The sequence below is a fragment of the Oncorhynchus mykiss genome, chromosome 30, assembly GCF_013265735.2.
Source record: "Oncorhynchus mykiss isolate Arlee chromosome 30, USDA_OmykA_1.1, whole genome shotgun sequence".
In the NCBI taxonomy this organism is placed as follows: Eukaryota; Metazoa; Chordata; class Actinopteri; order Salmoniformes; family Salmonidae; genus Oncorhynchus; species Oncorhynchus mykiss.
This window is the reverse complement of record NC_050570.1, coordinates 37,311,799-37,329,211: the sequence shown is the minus strand read 5'-3', so window position 1 is coordinate 37,329,211 and position 17,413 is coordinate 37,311,799. Positions and strand designations below refer to the sequence as shown.

The following is a 17,413-nucleotide window of genomic DNA, read 5'->3' as shown; positions in this document are numbered from 1 at the left end:
GCCCAGAGAATGATACTACGTAAAATAAGTGATTTATGACATTATGCTATCATCAAGGACAGGAAATCTTCTTTGTTATGTGTTATTATTGGTATGTGGAGCTACTCTCCTCTTCCCATTCTTTTTTAAAACCCTTCTTTACATGCTCTTGCTCCTCAGGTCCTAGAATACAGGCAGAGACAGCCCAAATAGTCAGTCTCTCTCTCTCTCTCTCTCTCTCCCTCTCAAAAGTTACAAAAGAATAAGACATTTCACATATATTATTTGCAAATAGTTAAAGTACAAAAGGGAAAATAAAGAGACAAATATGGGTTGTATTTGTGGCAACAGGTCACAAACCTTGCTGCTGTGATGGGACACTGTGGTATTTCACCCAATAGTTTATCACAACTCCCATATTTCGAATTCTTTATGGGTCTGTTTAATCTGAGGGAAATATGTGTCTCTGATATGGTCATACATTTGGCTCAGTTTCCACCTCATTTTGTGGGCAGTGTGCACATATCCTGTCTTCTCTTGATAGCTAGGTCTGCCTATGGTGGCCTTTCTCAATGTTAATTTGTAATAATGGTTTAGTTCTCTCATGATTTGGTTGGGTCTAATTGTGTTGCTGTCCTGGGTCTCTGTGGGGTCTGTTTGTGTTTGTGAACAGAGCCCCAGAACCATCTTGTTTAGGGGACTCTTCTCCAGGCTCATCTCTCTGTAGGTGATGGCATTGTTATGAAAGGTTTGGAAATCCCTTCCTTTTTGGTGGTGGAAGAATGTAATGGCTCTTTTCTGGATTTTGACCATTAGTGGTTATCGGCCTAATTCTGCTCTGCATGCATTATTTGGTGTTTTACGTTGTATACTGAGGATATTTTTGCAGAATTTTGCATGCATAGCCTCAATTTGGTGTTTGTCCCGTTTAGTAAATTCTTGGTTGGTGAGCGGACCCCAGACCTCACAACCGTAATGGGTTCTATAACTAATTCAAGTATTTTTCGCCAGATCCTAATTGGGATGTTGATTTTTATGTTTCTTTTGATGGTATAGAAGGCCCTTCTTGCCTTGTCTCGCAGATCATTCACAGCTTTGTGGAAGTTACCTGTGGCGCTGATGTTTAGGCCGAGGTACAGTGGGGCAAAAAAGTATTTAGTCAGCCACCAATTGTGCAAGTTCTCCCACTTAAAAAGATGAGAGAGGCCTGTAATTTCGTCATATGTACACTTCAACTATGACAGTCAAAATGAGAAAAAAAATCCAGAAAATCACATTGTAGGATTTTTTAGGAATTTATTTGCAAATTATGGTGGAAAATAAGTATTTGGTCAATAACAAAAGTTTATCTCAATACTTTGTTATATACCCTTTGTTGGCAATGACAGAGGTCAAACGTTTTCTGTAAGTCTTCACAAGGTTTTCACACACTGTTGCTGGTATTTTGGCCCATTCCTCCATGCAGATCTCCTCTAGAGCAGTGATGTTTGGGGCTGTTGCTGGGCAACACGGACTTCCAACTCCCTCCAAAGATTTACTATGGGGTTGAGATCTGGAGACTGGCTAGGCCACTCCAGGACCTTGACATGCTTCTTACGAAGCCACTCCTTCGTTGCCCGGGCGGTGTGTTTGGGATCATTGTCATGCTGAAAGACCCAGCCACGTTTCATCTTCAATGCCCTTGCTGATGGAAGGAGGTTTTCACTCAAAATCTCACGATACATGGCCCCATTCATTCTTTCCTTTAAACGGATCAGTCGTCCTGGTCCCTTTGCAGAAAAACAGCACCAAAGCATGATGTTTCCACCCCCATGCTTCACAGTATTTATGGTGTTCTTTGGATGCAACTCAGCATTCTTTGTCCTCCAAACACGATGAGTTGAGTCTTTACCAAAAAGTTATAATTTGGTTTCATCTGACCATATGACATTCTCCCAATCTTCTTCTGGATCATCCAAATGCTCTCTAGCAAACTTCAGACTGGCTTAAGCAGGGGGACACGTCTGGCACTGCAGGATTTGAGTCCCTGGCGGCGTAATGTGTTACTGATGGTAGGCTTTGTTACTTTGGTCCCAGCTCTCTGCAGGTCATTCACTAGGTCCCCCAGTGTGGTTCTGGGATTTTTGCTCACCGTTCTTGTGATCATTTTGACCCCACGGGGTGAGATCTTGCGTGGAGCCCCAGATCGAGGGAGATTATCAGTGGTCTTGTATGTCTTCCATTTCCTAATAATTGCTCCCACAGTTGATTTCTTCAAACCAAGCTGCTTACCTATTGCAGATTCAGTCTTGCCAGCCTGGTGCAGGTCTACAATTTTGTTTCTGATGTCCTTTGACAGCTCTTTGGTCTTGGCCATAGTGGAGTTTGGAGTGTGACTGTTTGAGGTTGTGGACAGGTGTCTTTTATACTGATAACAAAGCTCAAACAGGTGCCATTAATACAGGTTACGATTGGAGGACAGAGGAGCCTCTTAAAGAAGAAGTTACAGGTCTGTGAGAGCCAGAAATCTTGCTTGTTTGTAGGTGACCAAATACTAATTTTCCACCATAATTTGCTAATAAATTCATTAAAAATCCTACAATGTGATTTTCTGGATTTTTCTCTTCTCATTTTGTCTGTCATAGTTGATACCTATGATGAAAATTACAGGCCTCTCATCTTTTTAAGTGGGAGAACTTGCACAATTGGTGGTTGACTAAATACTTTTTTGCCCCACTGTACATGTAGTATACACCATTTTAAAGAAACTTATTGTTAATCCAACTACAATGTCCGATTTCAAAAAGGCTTTACTGCGAAAGGACACCATGCGATTATGTTAGGACAGCGCATAGCCACAAAAACCATACATACATTTTCCAGAGAGGTGTCACAAAATTCAGAAATAGCGTTAAAATGAATCACTAACCTTTGATGATCTTCATCTGGTGGCACTCCCACGACTCAATGTTACACAATAAATGTTTGTTTTGTTTGATAAAGTTAATTTTTATGTCCAAACACCTCTGTTTAAATTGGCGCGTTATGTTCAGTAATGCATTGTCTCAAACAAACATCCAGTGACATTGCAGAGAGCCAAATCTAATTACAGAAATACTCATCATAAACATTGATGAAAGATACAAGTGTTATACATAGGATTAAAGATAAACTTGTTAATCCAGCCGCTGTGTCCGATTTCAAAAAGGCTTTACGGCGAAAGCACACCATGCGATTATGTTAGGACAGCGCCTAGCCACAAAAACCATACAGACATTTTCCAGCCAAGGAGAGGTGTCACAAAATTCAGAAATAGCTTTAAAATTAATCACTTACCTTTGATGATCTTCATCTGCTGGCACTCCCAGGACTCCATGTTACACAATAAATGTTTGTTTTGTTCAATAAAGTTCATCTTTACGTCCAAAAACCTCCTTTTTGTTCGCTCGTTTAGTTCAGTAATCCATATGCACAAAGCATCTAGACGAAAAGTCAAAAAAAAAAAAGTTCCATTAAAGTTCGTAGAAACATGTCAAATGATGTTTCTAATCAAACCTTACTGTGTTTTTATCATAAATACTCAATAATGTTTAAACCGGACAATATTGTTTTCATTAGAAAGGAAAGGGAACGAACGTCTCACTCATGGCCACTCTCCATAAACAACTCATGACTTTCAGCTGAGCCACTTACTCTGAGTGCTCTTATTCACTCCCCTTTCACAATAGAAGCCTGAAACAACAACAATCTACTGGAAGCCTTGGGAAGTGCAATCTGACCCCACAGACACTGGATATTCGATAGGCATTCACTTGAAAACTACAAACCTCAGAATTCCCACTTCCTGGTTGGATTTTTCTCAGGTTTTCACCTGCCATATGAGTTCTGTTATACTCACAGACATTATTTTAACAGTTTTGAAAACTTTAGAGTGTTTAATTAATTAACTTATTATATGCATATTCTAGCTTCTGGGCCTGAGTAATAGGCAGTTTACTCTGGGCAAGCTTTTCATTCAAACCTCCCAATGCTGCCCCAAATCCCAAAGAGGTTTTAGGGGCTTGTAAGTAATCACAGTTGCATTCGATGCATTTGACAAATATAATATGATATGATTTGATTTGACCTATATGTCCCTTATAGCGGCTAGCCGACCTAAGTCTTGGATGCATGCCTCCACACGAAAAAGCCAGAAATCAGTACATACGTCATTTTCAACAGTGACCAGCACAGTATGTGAAGCTAGCCACAATAGTGGAATTTGCGGTTTGCCTTCAAAATAAAGGTCCCACATTGAAACGGATACAAATACTGTAATCATGTCATATTTGCACTAGATGATGCTTAACAAGTTTGGAATGTTGTTATATAAATTCAACAAAATAAATAATTTGTTAATTTGACAAAGGACAAATGAGTTTAAATCGCACTGTGGATGTATTAGACTATATAATTGCATTGGGGGCATACATATATTTCACTGTATAGCCTTGCCTATGGATTGTGAATCAATTAAATGGGGGTATCAGCCAATTCAGTGACACCCACAGAACACAACTGTGAAGACCTTACACACATTATCATAGCAGCTCTTATTGGAGGAATTTGACTGTGGGAAATCACCTCCCCAGTCAGTCTATTGTGCGTGTTAGACATTCATATTGCAATGTACATTCTTACCTATGGGTCCATGAAATAGGGTATCAGCATACTCAGTGACATCCACAGAAGACTTCACACCAGCGTTTCCCAAACTCGGTCCTGGGGACCCTAAGGGGTGCACGTTTAGTTTTTTGCCTGAGCAATAAATAGCTGATTCAAATAATCAAAGCTTGATGATGATGAGTTATTTGAATCAGCTGTGTAGTGCTAGGGCAAAAAAACTAAACGTGCAACCAAGGGGGGCCCCAGGACTGAATTTAGGAAACGTTGGTTAACACAAATATTAACATCATAGCTCTTATTGCAGGACTTGTGAAATGAGCCACATTAGCTCACCAGTGAAACTACTATGTGTATCAAACATTCATATTCCAATGTACAGCCTTACCTATGGATCTTGGGTCCTTGAAATGTGGGATCAGCCTACTCAGTGACATCTAAAGAACACAACTGTGAAGAGTTTACACATAATAACAGCATAGCTCTTATTGCAGGACTTTGACTGTGGGAAACCACTTCACTATTCAGCCTATTGACTGGTGAGCTAATGTCGCTCATTAAACAACATTTTTCAAAATACGTACAATGTTATGCTGTTTACAGTTCAGGCATAGATCTATTTCCAAAGATAATGGTCTCCAATGTCACTCTGTTTGAATCTCCATTTTAGAGTATTCTATGATCGCTGAATCCATACGGCTTTTTGCTAAGTGTTTCCATGTGTACGTTTTAATGATACAAATTGGACAAAGGTAAATGTCAGCCACCATCTGTTACCCCTTTCTCCCCAAATTTCTGCTGTTAACATTTATACTACGCTTTTCTAAATAACTTATTAGCTGTTCCATTTGACCTGTTACCAAGATGAAAGGTCGCAAGGTCATATATGTGCAACTCGTTCTAAAATAGCTTACCGCTTTGATGTCTGATTATTTACCAGTCTCCATTCTTGACTCTTTTTTTTTTTACTGTGGTGAGTGTGGGTTTTGCATGCCCCCAAAGAAGCTATTTCCTTTGCCATATATCTTATGCGTGCGTGCATGCAAACTGCTGGTTAAGGTCTCTTCACTCCTGTTCTGCCAAATCAATAAAACAGTCTTTGAAAAGCTCCCTGAGCAGCTCAATGAGCTTGGGGGGGATGAGCTGTTTCAAAGGAAACTAGTGTCTCTGGATTAGCAATGAAAATACCTTCCACTGCTCCTTCTCCTCCAACTCCAACTCCTCCTCCTCCCTCCTACCCCTCCTCCTTCTTCTCCTCTCCTACTCTTCCCGGGATCTCCCCACTGACATTCTCCTATTTCCTGGATTCCACTGAGCGTACACATCAGTCTGCCAGTTTGTCCTCCCTCCCTCCCTCCCTCCCTCCCACACACACACACACACACACACACACACACACACACACACACACACACACACACACACACACACACACACACACACACACACACACACACACACACACACACACACAGAGTTGTGTCTTCTGTAAAGCCGTTGAGTTTTTGATTCCTTTTGCTTCTTATGTCCATAATATATTTAATACCTATTTTTTTCTCATTTGTCATATCATATGCTTTTTCAAAAATATTGTGCCATGCTGTTGACATTTGTAATGCTTCCCTTTAGTCATGTTATACCCTGATTCAAAGCTTAGATAGCTACCGTGCTGAGAAAACGCTTCACTACTTTTAAAACTACTTTGTAAACACGGTTCTCTTGCTGAACTTCAATTAAAGCAGGTCTGACATGTCGTTCGAGGAATCACCTGGGAGAGAGGGAAATTCATGACTCAGCAGGAGATAAGATCATGAATCTCTGGTGGCAGATTGATTCAAACAAGCTGTTTGAAACATACATACACACATATATTGTTGTGTGGTAGTACTGTACTGTATCTCTCTATAGTCTCCTGTCTGGAGATGATTGTGGACTACAGGGATAAGAGGACCGAGCACGCCCCCATTCTTTTGCAGTAGAGTAGGTTTAGAGCTTCATGTTCCTTGGTGTCCACATCACCAACAAACTAACATTGTCCAAGCACACCAAGACAGTCGTGAAAAGACTGACTGAAAAGATTTGGCATGGGTCCTCAGATCCTCAAAAGGTTCTACAGCAGCACCATTGAGAGCATCCTGGTTGCATCACTGCCTGGTATGGCAACTGCTCGGCCTCCGACCGCAAGGCACTACAGAGGGTAGTGTGTATGGCCCAGTGCATCACTGGGGCCAAACGTCCTGCCATCCAAGATGGCACCATACCAGGTGGTGTCAGAGGAAGGCACTAAAAATTGTCAAAGACTCCAGCCACCCTAGTCATAGACTGTTCTCTCTGCTACTGCACGGCAAGCGGTACCGGAGCACCAAGTCTAGGTACAAAAGGCTTCTACACAGATTCTACCCCCAAGCCATGAGACTCCTGAACATCTAGTCAAATGGCTACCCAGACTATTTGCATTGCCCCCCCCATCCACACCACTGCCACTCTCTGTTGTCATCTTATGTATAGTCTCTTTAATAACTCTATCGACATGTACATACTACCTCAACTAACCGGTGCCCCCGCACATTGACTCTGTACCCGGCACCCACCTTTATATATTGTTAATTTAACTGCTGCTCTTTAATTACTTGTTACTTTTATATCTCTTATTCTTATCCATATTTTTTTTTAAACTGCACTTTTGGTTAGGGGCTTGTAAGTAAGCAGTAAGGTCTACACTTCTTGTATTCGGTGCACGTGACTAATAAAATTGGATTTGATTTGGAACCCAGCTGCATGGCTCACTTGCCTGGCTGTCTGAGGAGGACTATGGGTAATCTGTTATGTCAGTGCGGCCGAGCCTTGATCAGACCTTCCACCGATATATTCACTTCATGGTCCTCTTCTACTTGCTTGCCTTTCTTTTTTCAGAATTTTCTTTCTTCTTCTGCCTTCATCTCCTTTCCTACCTCCTTTTCCACTAGCATTTGTATATACAGTGCATTGAGTAATCCCCTACTACCACCATGTTTCACTGGAGGTAGTGATGATGCTGATGTCCTCTTCCTATTACTGTTTGTAAGATTTTAAGATGTTGCACGGGTCTGACTGTCTAACTTACAGCTCTCTCCTCCACAGGTGTCGATATCCTCCATCAGCTGGGCCTCACCGGCAGCAGAGAGACTCTCTCCTCTGGGATCAGCTCGTCCTCTCCTCCATCCTCACCCCCAAGAGCCGGGGTCCTACTCAGCCCGGATGCCCACATTGAAGCCCCCACGGGGAGCCTGTTCCCGCCGGAGCTCAGTGAGGAGTTTTCTGTTGTGGTGAGCCTAAGCTCCTGGCGAGCGAACAATGCTTTCCTTTTCAGCGTGCGTGACAGCAGGAACAAGCTGCAGTTTGGTATCCAGCTGCTGCCCGGTAAGGTGGTCGTGTACACTGCCGAGAAGACCTCTGTCTACTTCACCTATGACGTGCACGACGGGCGCCAGCACTCTTTCGCTGTGGGCGTGAGGCCACGCTCTGTGTCGTTCCATGCGGACTGCGGGGCGGTGCAGCAGAGAGAGCAGACGCTGACCCGGTCACAGACCCTGGGGTCAGGATCCGGAGGCCTGCTCACCTTAGGAAGGATGAACTCCAAAGCAGCCCAATTCCAGGGCCTCATATGCCAGCTGGATATCTACCCCCTGGCCCAGGCTGCTGCGCGCTACTGTGACTACCTTAAAAGACAATGCCGGCTGGCCGACACTTTCCGATGGCCCCCCAGCTCGGATATGGAGGTTTCCAGCTCCCTGGCTTTCTCTCCTATTCCTCTTTCTCTGGAGTGCCAGATGGTGGTGCCCCCATTGTTGACTGTAGACTCCCACACCCAGCAGACGTCCACCTCGGCCGGATCAGCCCCCATCCCCTCTCTGGAGAGGTCCGGAACAATGTATTTAAGCCCCTCAGAGCAGCCTCACCTGGGGGTCAGGATCCAGACCCAGAGCTCCCTGCTAGAGCACCTCAACTCCATCCATACCCCCGTCACTGCTGGCCACAGCAGCCTGTCCTCAGGCACCCTCAGTGGGCTGGAGGCCCTGGGAATCACCCGCAGAAGTACCACCCCCAGTTACAGATCCAGCTCAACAAGGGGCTCAACCAGGCACTCTCCCCAGTCTGAGAACGACATGGAGGAGAGGAGCCCCAGGAGGCCCCAACGGGTCACCATAGACACCCCAGGTATAAACTCTCCTGTCAAGCAGACTCACTTGAAGGATGGCTTGAGGAACAGCTCCAGCTCCAGGCCTAGGGACTCTAACTCCCAGCTCCAGCCCATTGACCACCTCCTGGACACCCAGTTCAGACCCAATGGCACCACCCTGTACCGGGAGAACCAGGTGGAAACCTCAGAGGAGCATGGCAAGGAAGAGGCCTACGATGTGGACATGGGAGGCTACGACTATGGTTATGAGGATCCAGACTACTTCTACGGAGACTATGACGAAGCTTTCCCCGGACCCAAAGGAGAACCAGGTCCTCCGGTAAGTGTTTGGAATTCATAAATAGATTGAGAGAATGTTGGAAACATTTCTTTAAAGTGTGTTTCCCGCAAGTCAGAGCAGAGGTGTGCATGAGCAATGGGGGACAATTAGCAATTAAGCCTAATTTATTGTGATTATGCATTGAGTGTTCTGTTGGCCCTCTTTCTCAAACACACTCAATAAAGCCCCCCAAAAATAAAAAATAAATAAGTAAAATAATTTGGCAGGCCTTTGTATTGATTTAGAGGCAAGGTGATGGTGTCGAAGCACCTTTTTTCATGTATCAACAGGTGGTTAAAATAACATGTCATTCCTCTTGAAATACTGCCAGTGACTCGTCCTCACTCTTGTGAGAGTGGGGAGGGGTGTAATTTATAACTGGGGGTTGCTCCTATAGCCTACCGACAAAGAGCATCCAACAGGCTGACATCGGCTAGCTAGCTGTAGAGGTATTTTTTCTTCTCTTCAGTGAGAACAACATTCTGACATTCTGTCATATCGGTGATGCTGATCTAATGCTTATGGCCCCATGGCAGCCTCAGAGGGACACAGCTGATTGAGGTGTTTCCAAGTCAGTGGTGTTGCTGCTCAACCTTTCTCCTCAAGGACTTAAAGCCACAATCTGTCATTTATTTGATAATTGAAAAGCAGTCACTATAATTATTACAGATTGCACCTTTATCGAGAGTAAGTCCGAGCCTAACATCTGTTTCTCTAATTCAACTCCATGAGCCTAGAGCTGGTAGACAAATGTTTTTGGAGGCCAACCAAACCTGGTTACCAGGAGGTAATAAGTCAAGGAGTCAGATATTGACTTGTTTTTCCATCCTCCTTGACTAAGCTACTGTATGTGTTGTGGAAATGCAGCCATTTTCTTTCGCAACAGTCTCTGACAGGCTCCATATTTAGGATGTCGGGTCAGCGCAAGGACAATGGGTCAGTGTGTGATTGTGATGTCACCACATCCCATCCTGCACTCAGAGCTACAGATTGAGGATATGGCTATGTTCTGTTCAGCGTTCTCCTGTGCTCCATACTCTCCCATGTTCAGTGCTCCCTGCTCCGTGCTTCATTTGCCTGCTCTGGAGCATGGAAGTACAGTGAATGGAACACTGATTGTATCTCATCCTCACATTGGTTTTGGCTCTGGCTCCAGATAGTCAGTAGAGAAGCATACATTAAACACAGGTGATGAATATGAATAACCCTTTAAACCCTTTGTTTTACAGCCCATTATTTAGCAGATACCTAGCTAGCACATAACGTTCTGAGAACCATATGTTTCTTTGAGCTTGGTGAGCACGTGGTTGTCCTATGGTTATTTTGTATACAACCTTGCCACAACTTTCTGGGAACGTTGCAGGATAGATGCTTGGCTTTGGAACGTTCTCAGCTCATTTACGGAACTTGACAAAAAAAACGTTATTTTCTTGGAATTTCATTAGTCTAGTAGAACGTTTCCTAAAAGTTCAGACATGGTAACATTTAATTGCAATTTTGGTAATGTTCTAGGAATGTTCTCCAATGGGTTTGACATTTGGAATGTTTTCAAATTGTTCTGAAAACATTAAGACACAACGTTTTTCTGTGGGAATTTCAGTACTTCATCATAATGTTTCCTACAGGTTTCCTCATGGTTCTATTTAAAGTCATGTTCTCAAATTGTTCTGTACGTTAAGAAACAACTTTCTTCTGTAGGAATTTAAGTACTTCTACAGAACATTACACACAAGTTCCCATGTGGATCTATTTAATGTCATATTTTTACTGCATTCTGGGAAAGTTCTCAAAAATGGTGTGACTTAAGAGATGTTTTCCGAACATTCAGATAATGTATGGTTCTCTTTTATGTCAGTTCTTGGCAATATTCTGTGAATGTATTTTTTTAAATTGTACACATTAACATCAGTAAGCTCAGTCACGTTCTCAGAAAATGTTTATACGTTCTAAGAATGCTAAGAAACATATACATACTGCTTTTAATCAACAAAACTCTATATCCTCTCTTGTTAAGTGTGTTCAGGTGTGTTGGCCGTTGCAATTACCTACTATTTGGTGGATTAACATTTTTCTATTTTGATTGAGAATTGTTGAGAATTGAGATCCAGTTTGACTCAATGCTGGGATGTGAGAAGAATGTCTGGGGGAGTTCACCCCAGCTGTACAGACACTTCAAATGCACTTTAAGAGGGAGGAAGTACAGATTACTCAATCGTCACCTTCATGATTTACTTCCTCTCTCTGAAATACCTTTCACTGCTGGTATTATTAGTGCTACCTAGCCTGGTTCGACCATACTGAACAATAGTGAGTGCAGCGCTAAGTCTGGTTTATCCAGGCTAAGTGTTACCTATAGTAGACAGCAAATTAAAATATATAGTATGGAACATACTGTACAATAAATTCAGTTTTAAGGTTTTGTTGGGCCCAACACGCAGCCAGCAGCACAGCTGTCATGCTGCTAATATTATCAACAGATCTTTGTTTTTTTTTGCGTGAAGAAGCCTCATGGTCTCAATTGGCCCTGTTGTTATGGCGAGGAGAAGGCGGTAGTAGTGCACTCACTGTTTCCATCACTGTGTCTGTGTTGGAGTGTGGCTCCATGAGCAAGCAGCTGTTTCTGTCGCTGAGACGTTCTCTCTTTGTCCCATTGATATCGACGGAGAGGAATAGAATGTGCAGGACTTCCCCATAACTGCTCCTACGCACACATACAGTTGAAGTTGGACGTTCACATACATCTTATCCAAATACATTTAAACTCAGTTTTTCACAATTCCTGACATTTAATCCTGGTTAAAAAATTCCATGTCTTAGGTCAGTCAGGATCACCACTTTATTTTACGAATGTGAAATGTCAGAATAATAATAGAGAGAATGATTTATTTCAGCTTTTATTTCTTTCATCACATTCCCAGTGGGTCAGAAATTTACCTACACTCAATTAGTATTTGGTAGCATTGCCTTTAAATTGCTTACCTTGGGTCAAACGTTTCAAGTAGCCTTTCACAAGCTTCCCACAAAAAGTTGGATGAAATTTGGCCCATTCCTCCTGACAGAGCTAGAGTACCTGAGTCAGGTTTGTAGGCATCCTTGCTCGCACACAGTTCTGCCCATACATTTTCTGTAGGATTAAGGTCAGGGCTTTGTGATGGCCATTCCAATACCTTGACTTTGTTGTCCTTAGGCCATTTTGCCACAAATTTGGAAGTATGCTTGGGGTCATTGTCCATTTGGAAGACCCATTTGAGACCAAGCTTTAACTTCCTGACTGATGTCTGAGAAGTTTATTCAATATATCCACATCATTTTCTTCCCTCATGATGCCATCTATTTTGTGAAGTGCACCAGTCCCTCCTGCAGCAAAGCACCCCCACAATATGATGCTGACATCCCCGTGCTTCACGGCTGGGATTGTGTTCTTCGGCTTGCAAGCCTCCCCCTTTTCCCCCCTAACATAACGATGGTCATTATGGCCAAACAGTTCTATTTTTGTTTCATCAGACCAGAGGACATTTCTCCCAAAATTATGATATTTTGCCCCATATACAGTTGCAAACCGTAGTCTGGCTTTTCTTATGGTGGTTTTGGAGCAGTGGCTTCTTCCTTGCTGAGCTGCCTTTCAAGTTATGTTGATATAGGACTTGTTTTACTGTGGATATATATACTTTTGTACCTGTTTCATCTTCACAAGGTCCTTTGCTGTTGTTCTGGGATTGATTTGCACTTTTGGCACCAATGTACGTTCATCTCTAGGAGACAGAATGCATCCATCTCCTTCCTGAGTGGTATGACTACTTCGTGGTCCCATGGTGTTTATACTTGCGTACTATTGTTTGTACAGATGAACTGGTACCTTCAGGTGTTTGGAAATGGCTTTTTCTTCCATTTTTTTTCTCAGGTCTTGGCTGATTTCTTTTTATTTTCCCATGATGTCAAGCAAAGAGGTACTGAGTTTCAAATGTAGCCTTTAAGTACATCCACAGGTACATCTCTAATTGACTCAAATTATGTCCATAAGCCTTTCAGAAGCTTCTAAAGCCATGACATCATTTTTTTGAATTTTCCAAGCTGTTTAAAAGCACAGTCAACTTAGTGTATGCAAACTTCTGACCAGTTGGAATTGTGATACAGTGAATTATATGTGAAATAATCTGCCTGTAAATAATTGTTAAAAAAATGACTTGTGTCATGCACAAAGTAGATGTCCTAACCAACTCGCCAAAACGTTAATTTGTTAACAAGAGATTTGTGGAGTGGTTTTAATGTCTCCAAACTATGTGTATGTAAACTTCTGACTTCAACTGTACACGCACATACAGACAAACATACACACATGTTTTTGTATCCCTTTGTTTATTATTGTGTATCATTCCAAAATAGTTTTTCCATGACTCTCTGTGTGTGTGCATTATGTCCTGACCGTCATACTATTTCATGCTGCTGTATAGCAGCTTGCTACATTGTGAACACATTGTCATGGGAGTGTGATTCCCCACAAAACAAGGTTTTAGATTTTCATGACATTTATCCATAAAAGGATCCTTTGAAGGAAAGTGTTTTGACATATTTTTTTTACATTTTGAGTTGGAATATTTGTGACGTTTATATTTGGGATCTTTTTTTTCATCTTGAGAGTGGTATTTTGATTTCAATAACAATTTTCTTACCTTAATTTATGAATCTTGAAAAATGTTAACATGAATATTGATAATGTACCCTTTTTGATAAGGCAAAGTTTTTGATATATTGTTGAACATAATATACTCTACGGGAATATCAAAGTTCCAGACTGGGATCTGTGCTACTTTTAGATCCAATTTGTAAGCATTACTAACAGAGTGAATGTGAAAATGGTTCAAAATGGTCACTGTTTGTATACATATATGTACATGTATGTATGTATGTATGTATGTATGTATGTATGTATGTATGTATGTATGTATGTATGTATGTATGTATTATGTTAACAATATATACAAAAATTTGCCAAATACATTCTTTCTTTTTGTATATATTGATGTTTATACTTTTCAATATTGTGTGTATCAATTTGTCCTATTGGCAGAGGCTGGTGCTCTCGCCTTAGTTGAATTTTAAGTGGCAGCTGTGCAGAATTTTATGATTAACCATGTGACAATGATAGAGAAATGAAAACGTAATTATTGAAATGAAAATGTGCCTATATATCATGGCTTTCACTCAGAAATGGTAGGATAAATTGTAAGCTTCCCCAAACTTGAAACTTACGAGCTGCTTATAGTCTTTACTATAACACCCATTCATGTTGTAAATGACTATTGTTGCTGGAAATGGCAGATTTTTTTATGGAATATCTACATAGGCATACAGAGGCCCATTATCAACAACCATAGCTCCTGTGTTCCAATGGCACGTTGTGTTAGCTAATCCAAGTTTATAATTTTAAAAGGCTAATTGATCATTAGAAAACCATTTTGAAATTATGTTAGCACAGCTGAAAACGTTGTCCTTATTAAAGAAGCAGTACAACTGGCCTTCTTTAGACTAGTTGAGTATCTGGAGCATCAGCATTTGTGGGTTCGATTACAGGCTCAAAATGGCCAGAAACAAAGAGCTTTCTTCTGAAACTCGTCTGTCTATTCTTGTTCTGAGAAATTAAGGCTAGTCCATGTGAGAAATTGCCAAGAATGGTGTGTGGTGCACATCCGAGCAAGAGGACAAGTACATTAGTCTAGTTTGAGAAACAGATGCCTCACAAGTTCTCAACTGGCAGCTTCATTAAATAGTACCCACAAAACACCAGTCTCAACGTCAACAGTGAAGAGGCGACTCGAAGAGGGATGCTGGCCTCCAATTTTTTAAATGGACTTGGTCCTTATATACACTATTCTTGCCTTGTAACTCCTACATAATCATTATTGAGTCTTAAAGGAGGCCTGGGTAAGGCCAACATATATTCATGTTCCAACTTAAGGTAATTTCTTCTCAATTATGATTTAATATAAAGTATAAATATCAAATATATGTCAATAATCCTTCCTCGAAAGTACCCTTCTATGGATGAAATGCGGTGAAACCCCCTAAATCATGGTCTAGTTTCGTGAGGAATCACCCAGCAGTTATATTGCTGTCAGTATTACTACTAGCATCCCATCCACAGCCAAGACACTCAGTGAAACCTCTTTCTGTAAGTCTCTCCAGTGATCCTCTCTTTCTTTTTGTTTGCCTTGGATTAGCACATCAGTCCAATAGAGGATACATGATAACTGTTACTTTCAAAAGCCTCCAATTATCAATCATACTTTAAAAGGTGCAATATGCAGAAATCGCTCAGCCATTTCCTGGTTGCTAAAATTCTAATAGTTCACATAATTTCAGTTTATGTGACAAAACAATCAGTCATTGTGTAGAGAATCATTGTACCATCTAAACCGCTGTGAAATATATTTCCCATAACCAAAAATATTGTATTTTCAGCTGTTTGAAGCTGGTGTACAAAACCGAAAGTAAAAGACGTAAAAACTTAAGAACGGGAAGTATAAGTATAGGATCTTAATTTGATCACACTGTTGCAGGAGAACTTTCCTGCAATGCAGGACATTTTAAACGTGTAGTGTATTTGAGGTTTTAAAAAAGGCTTCTGTAGTTTATAATTTCCACTTTCCGACATGATTTTCCCTTACAAAAAAAATATCAACCCCTACATAAATGTCCATTAATTATAATCCACTTAATAATGAACATTTTCTGTTGCTGCAGGATTATTTTCCCACTGTAGCAAACTGGCTCAAATTAAGATCCTACATCTGTATCCCGTTTTGAGAGAGCCAAGCTGAATTCTGACTTGTTTGCAAGTTATCTACTTACTCCACACCTCTGTGGATGTGTGCATTTGTGTAAGTTTGTTATGAATGCGTGGGATGGGAAAAAAGCTACCACATAACATACCAGGTTTAATGTAATCAAAGTCACGTTTTACAAGTACTGTAGTACTTCAGTTCCAACTCTGGAATTTAAAAGTATTCACCACATTTGTTTTCCCCCCCTCTTTCTTCTTTTATGTGGAATCATACCATGCTTTTCCTCCATGGTTGTTTTGCCATGAGTTTATCTTAATCCCAGAACTGGTTTGAGGCATAGTACTTCACACTCATCCAGACAATGTAACATGATATCACCATCCTCTCAAAGCTTTGCTATTAGCGATTTGGAGTTAAAAAAAAACATTTTTTTTTTTGCCTCCTTTGATTTGAAATTGTCTAGGCCTCTTACATAAATACAGTATCCACCTACCCACATCTAACTGTACATTTAAACCGCATGATATCACTTCTCAATTAGCAAGTCATTTGTGTGTCTGTAACATCCCTCTCTCTCTCTATAACAGGGTCCTCCTGGTCCCCCTGGTCTACCTGGTCCTGCTGGCAAGAGAGGAGCTCGGGTGAGTACTGCAAACCATGTCACACCTGTGGTCATGTGATGCCATTGTGCTTACACCCCTCCTTGAGGTGACACTGTAAACGTATTGAAAGGAGATCCCTTTCCCCAGATTTGTTTTAACCCTAGCAGTCTCGTACAGTGCTAAATGGTGCTATGAAAAGTGTTTTTTTAGAGGATCTTACAAGGTCGTGCTGGCTTTCGTGCTGATTCTTCAGAGTCTATTTCAGGACAGGTCATGAAGTAGCTAGTTCTGGTCCTCCGTAAGTTGGGGTCAGGTTTATTGATGTGATGAGGCACGTTCATACCCGAGAGCACTGATACACACAACGCTGACACACACACTCTCAACACTGACACACACTTTGTGACTGAAAACACATCACTTACACGTACACTTTTCAAAGCACTCTCACTCCATCAACACACCCAACAGACATAGCAATGACACACGGTCTGCGAGTCGATACACTTCTCAATGCACTTCATCCCCATTCATCCACAGACACAAGCTAGACACAAGCCAGTTGTCAAGACCAGTGACCCAGCACCATTACAGAACTGCTGACATTCCAAAAAGAACCAGGGATGAGCTGTAATGGTGCGTAGGAAAGAGATAGTCCTGTGAGAGGATAATGCATGCATGTTTACTTTACTGTAGGGTTGGGCGGTATAAAGATTTTCATATCGTCATACCGTCCCTCTCTCATTCTGGGATTTATAGTAGCCGGCTTAGTACACAAGTGTACACTTAGTACACAAAGCACAAGTACTAGCGGATTTCCATAGTATTAGCTAAATATGCTAACGAGCACAATCTAAAATAAACTAATTGCAAAGACAGGCAATCCAGCTCATAAAGTTCTACATCTATA

At 41.4% G+C, this 17,413-nt stretch overlaps 1 protein-coding gene across 2 annotated transcripts in view; it reads left to right on the top strand.

The window, feature by feature from the left end:
- The window catches only part of LOC110521790 (collagen alpha-1(XXIV) chain), a 183,833-nt gene that overhangs the window by 27,717 nt on the left and 138,703 nt on the right, over positions 1-17,413 (top strand). For both annotated transcript variants that reach the window (XM_036968553.1, XM_036968554.1), the window contains exons 3-4: positions 7,741-9,119; positions 16,489-16,542. In XM_036968553.1, coding sequence (XP_036824448.1) covers positions 7,741-9,119; positions 16,489-16,542 — 1,433 coding nt within the window. The remainder of the gene's footprint in view (positions 1-7,740; positions 9,120-16,488; positions 16,543-17,413) is intronic.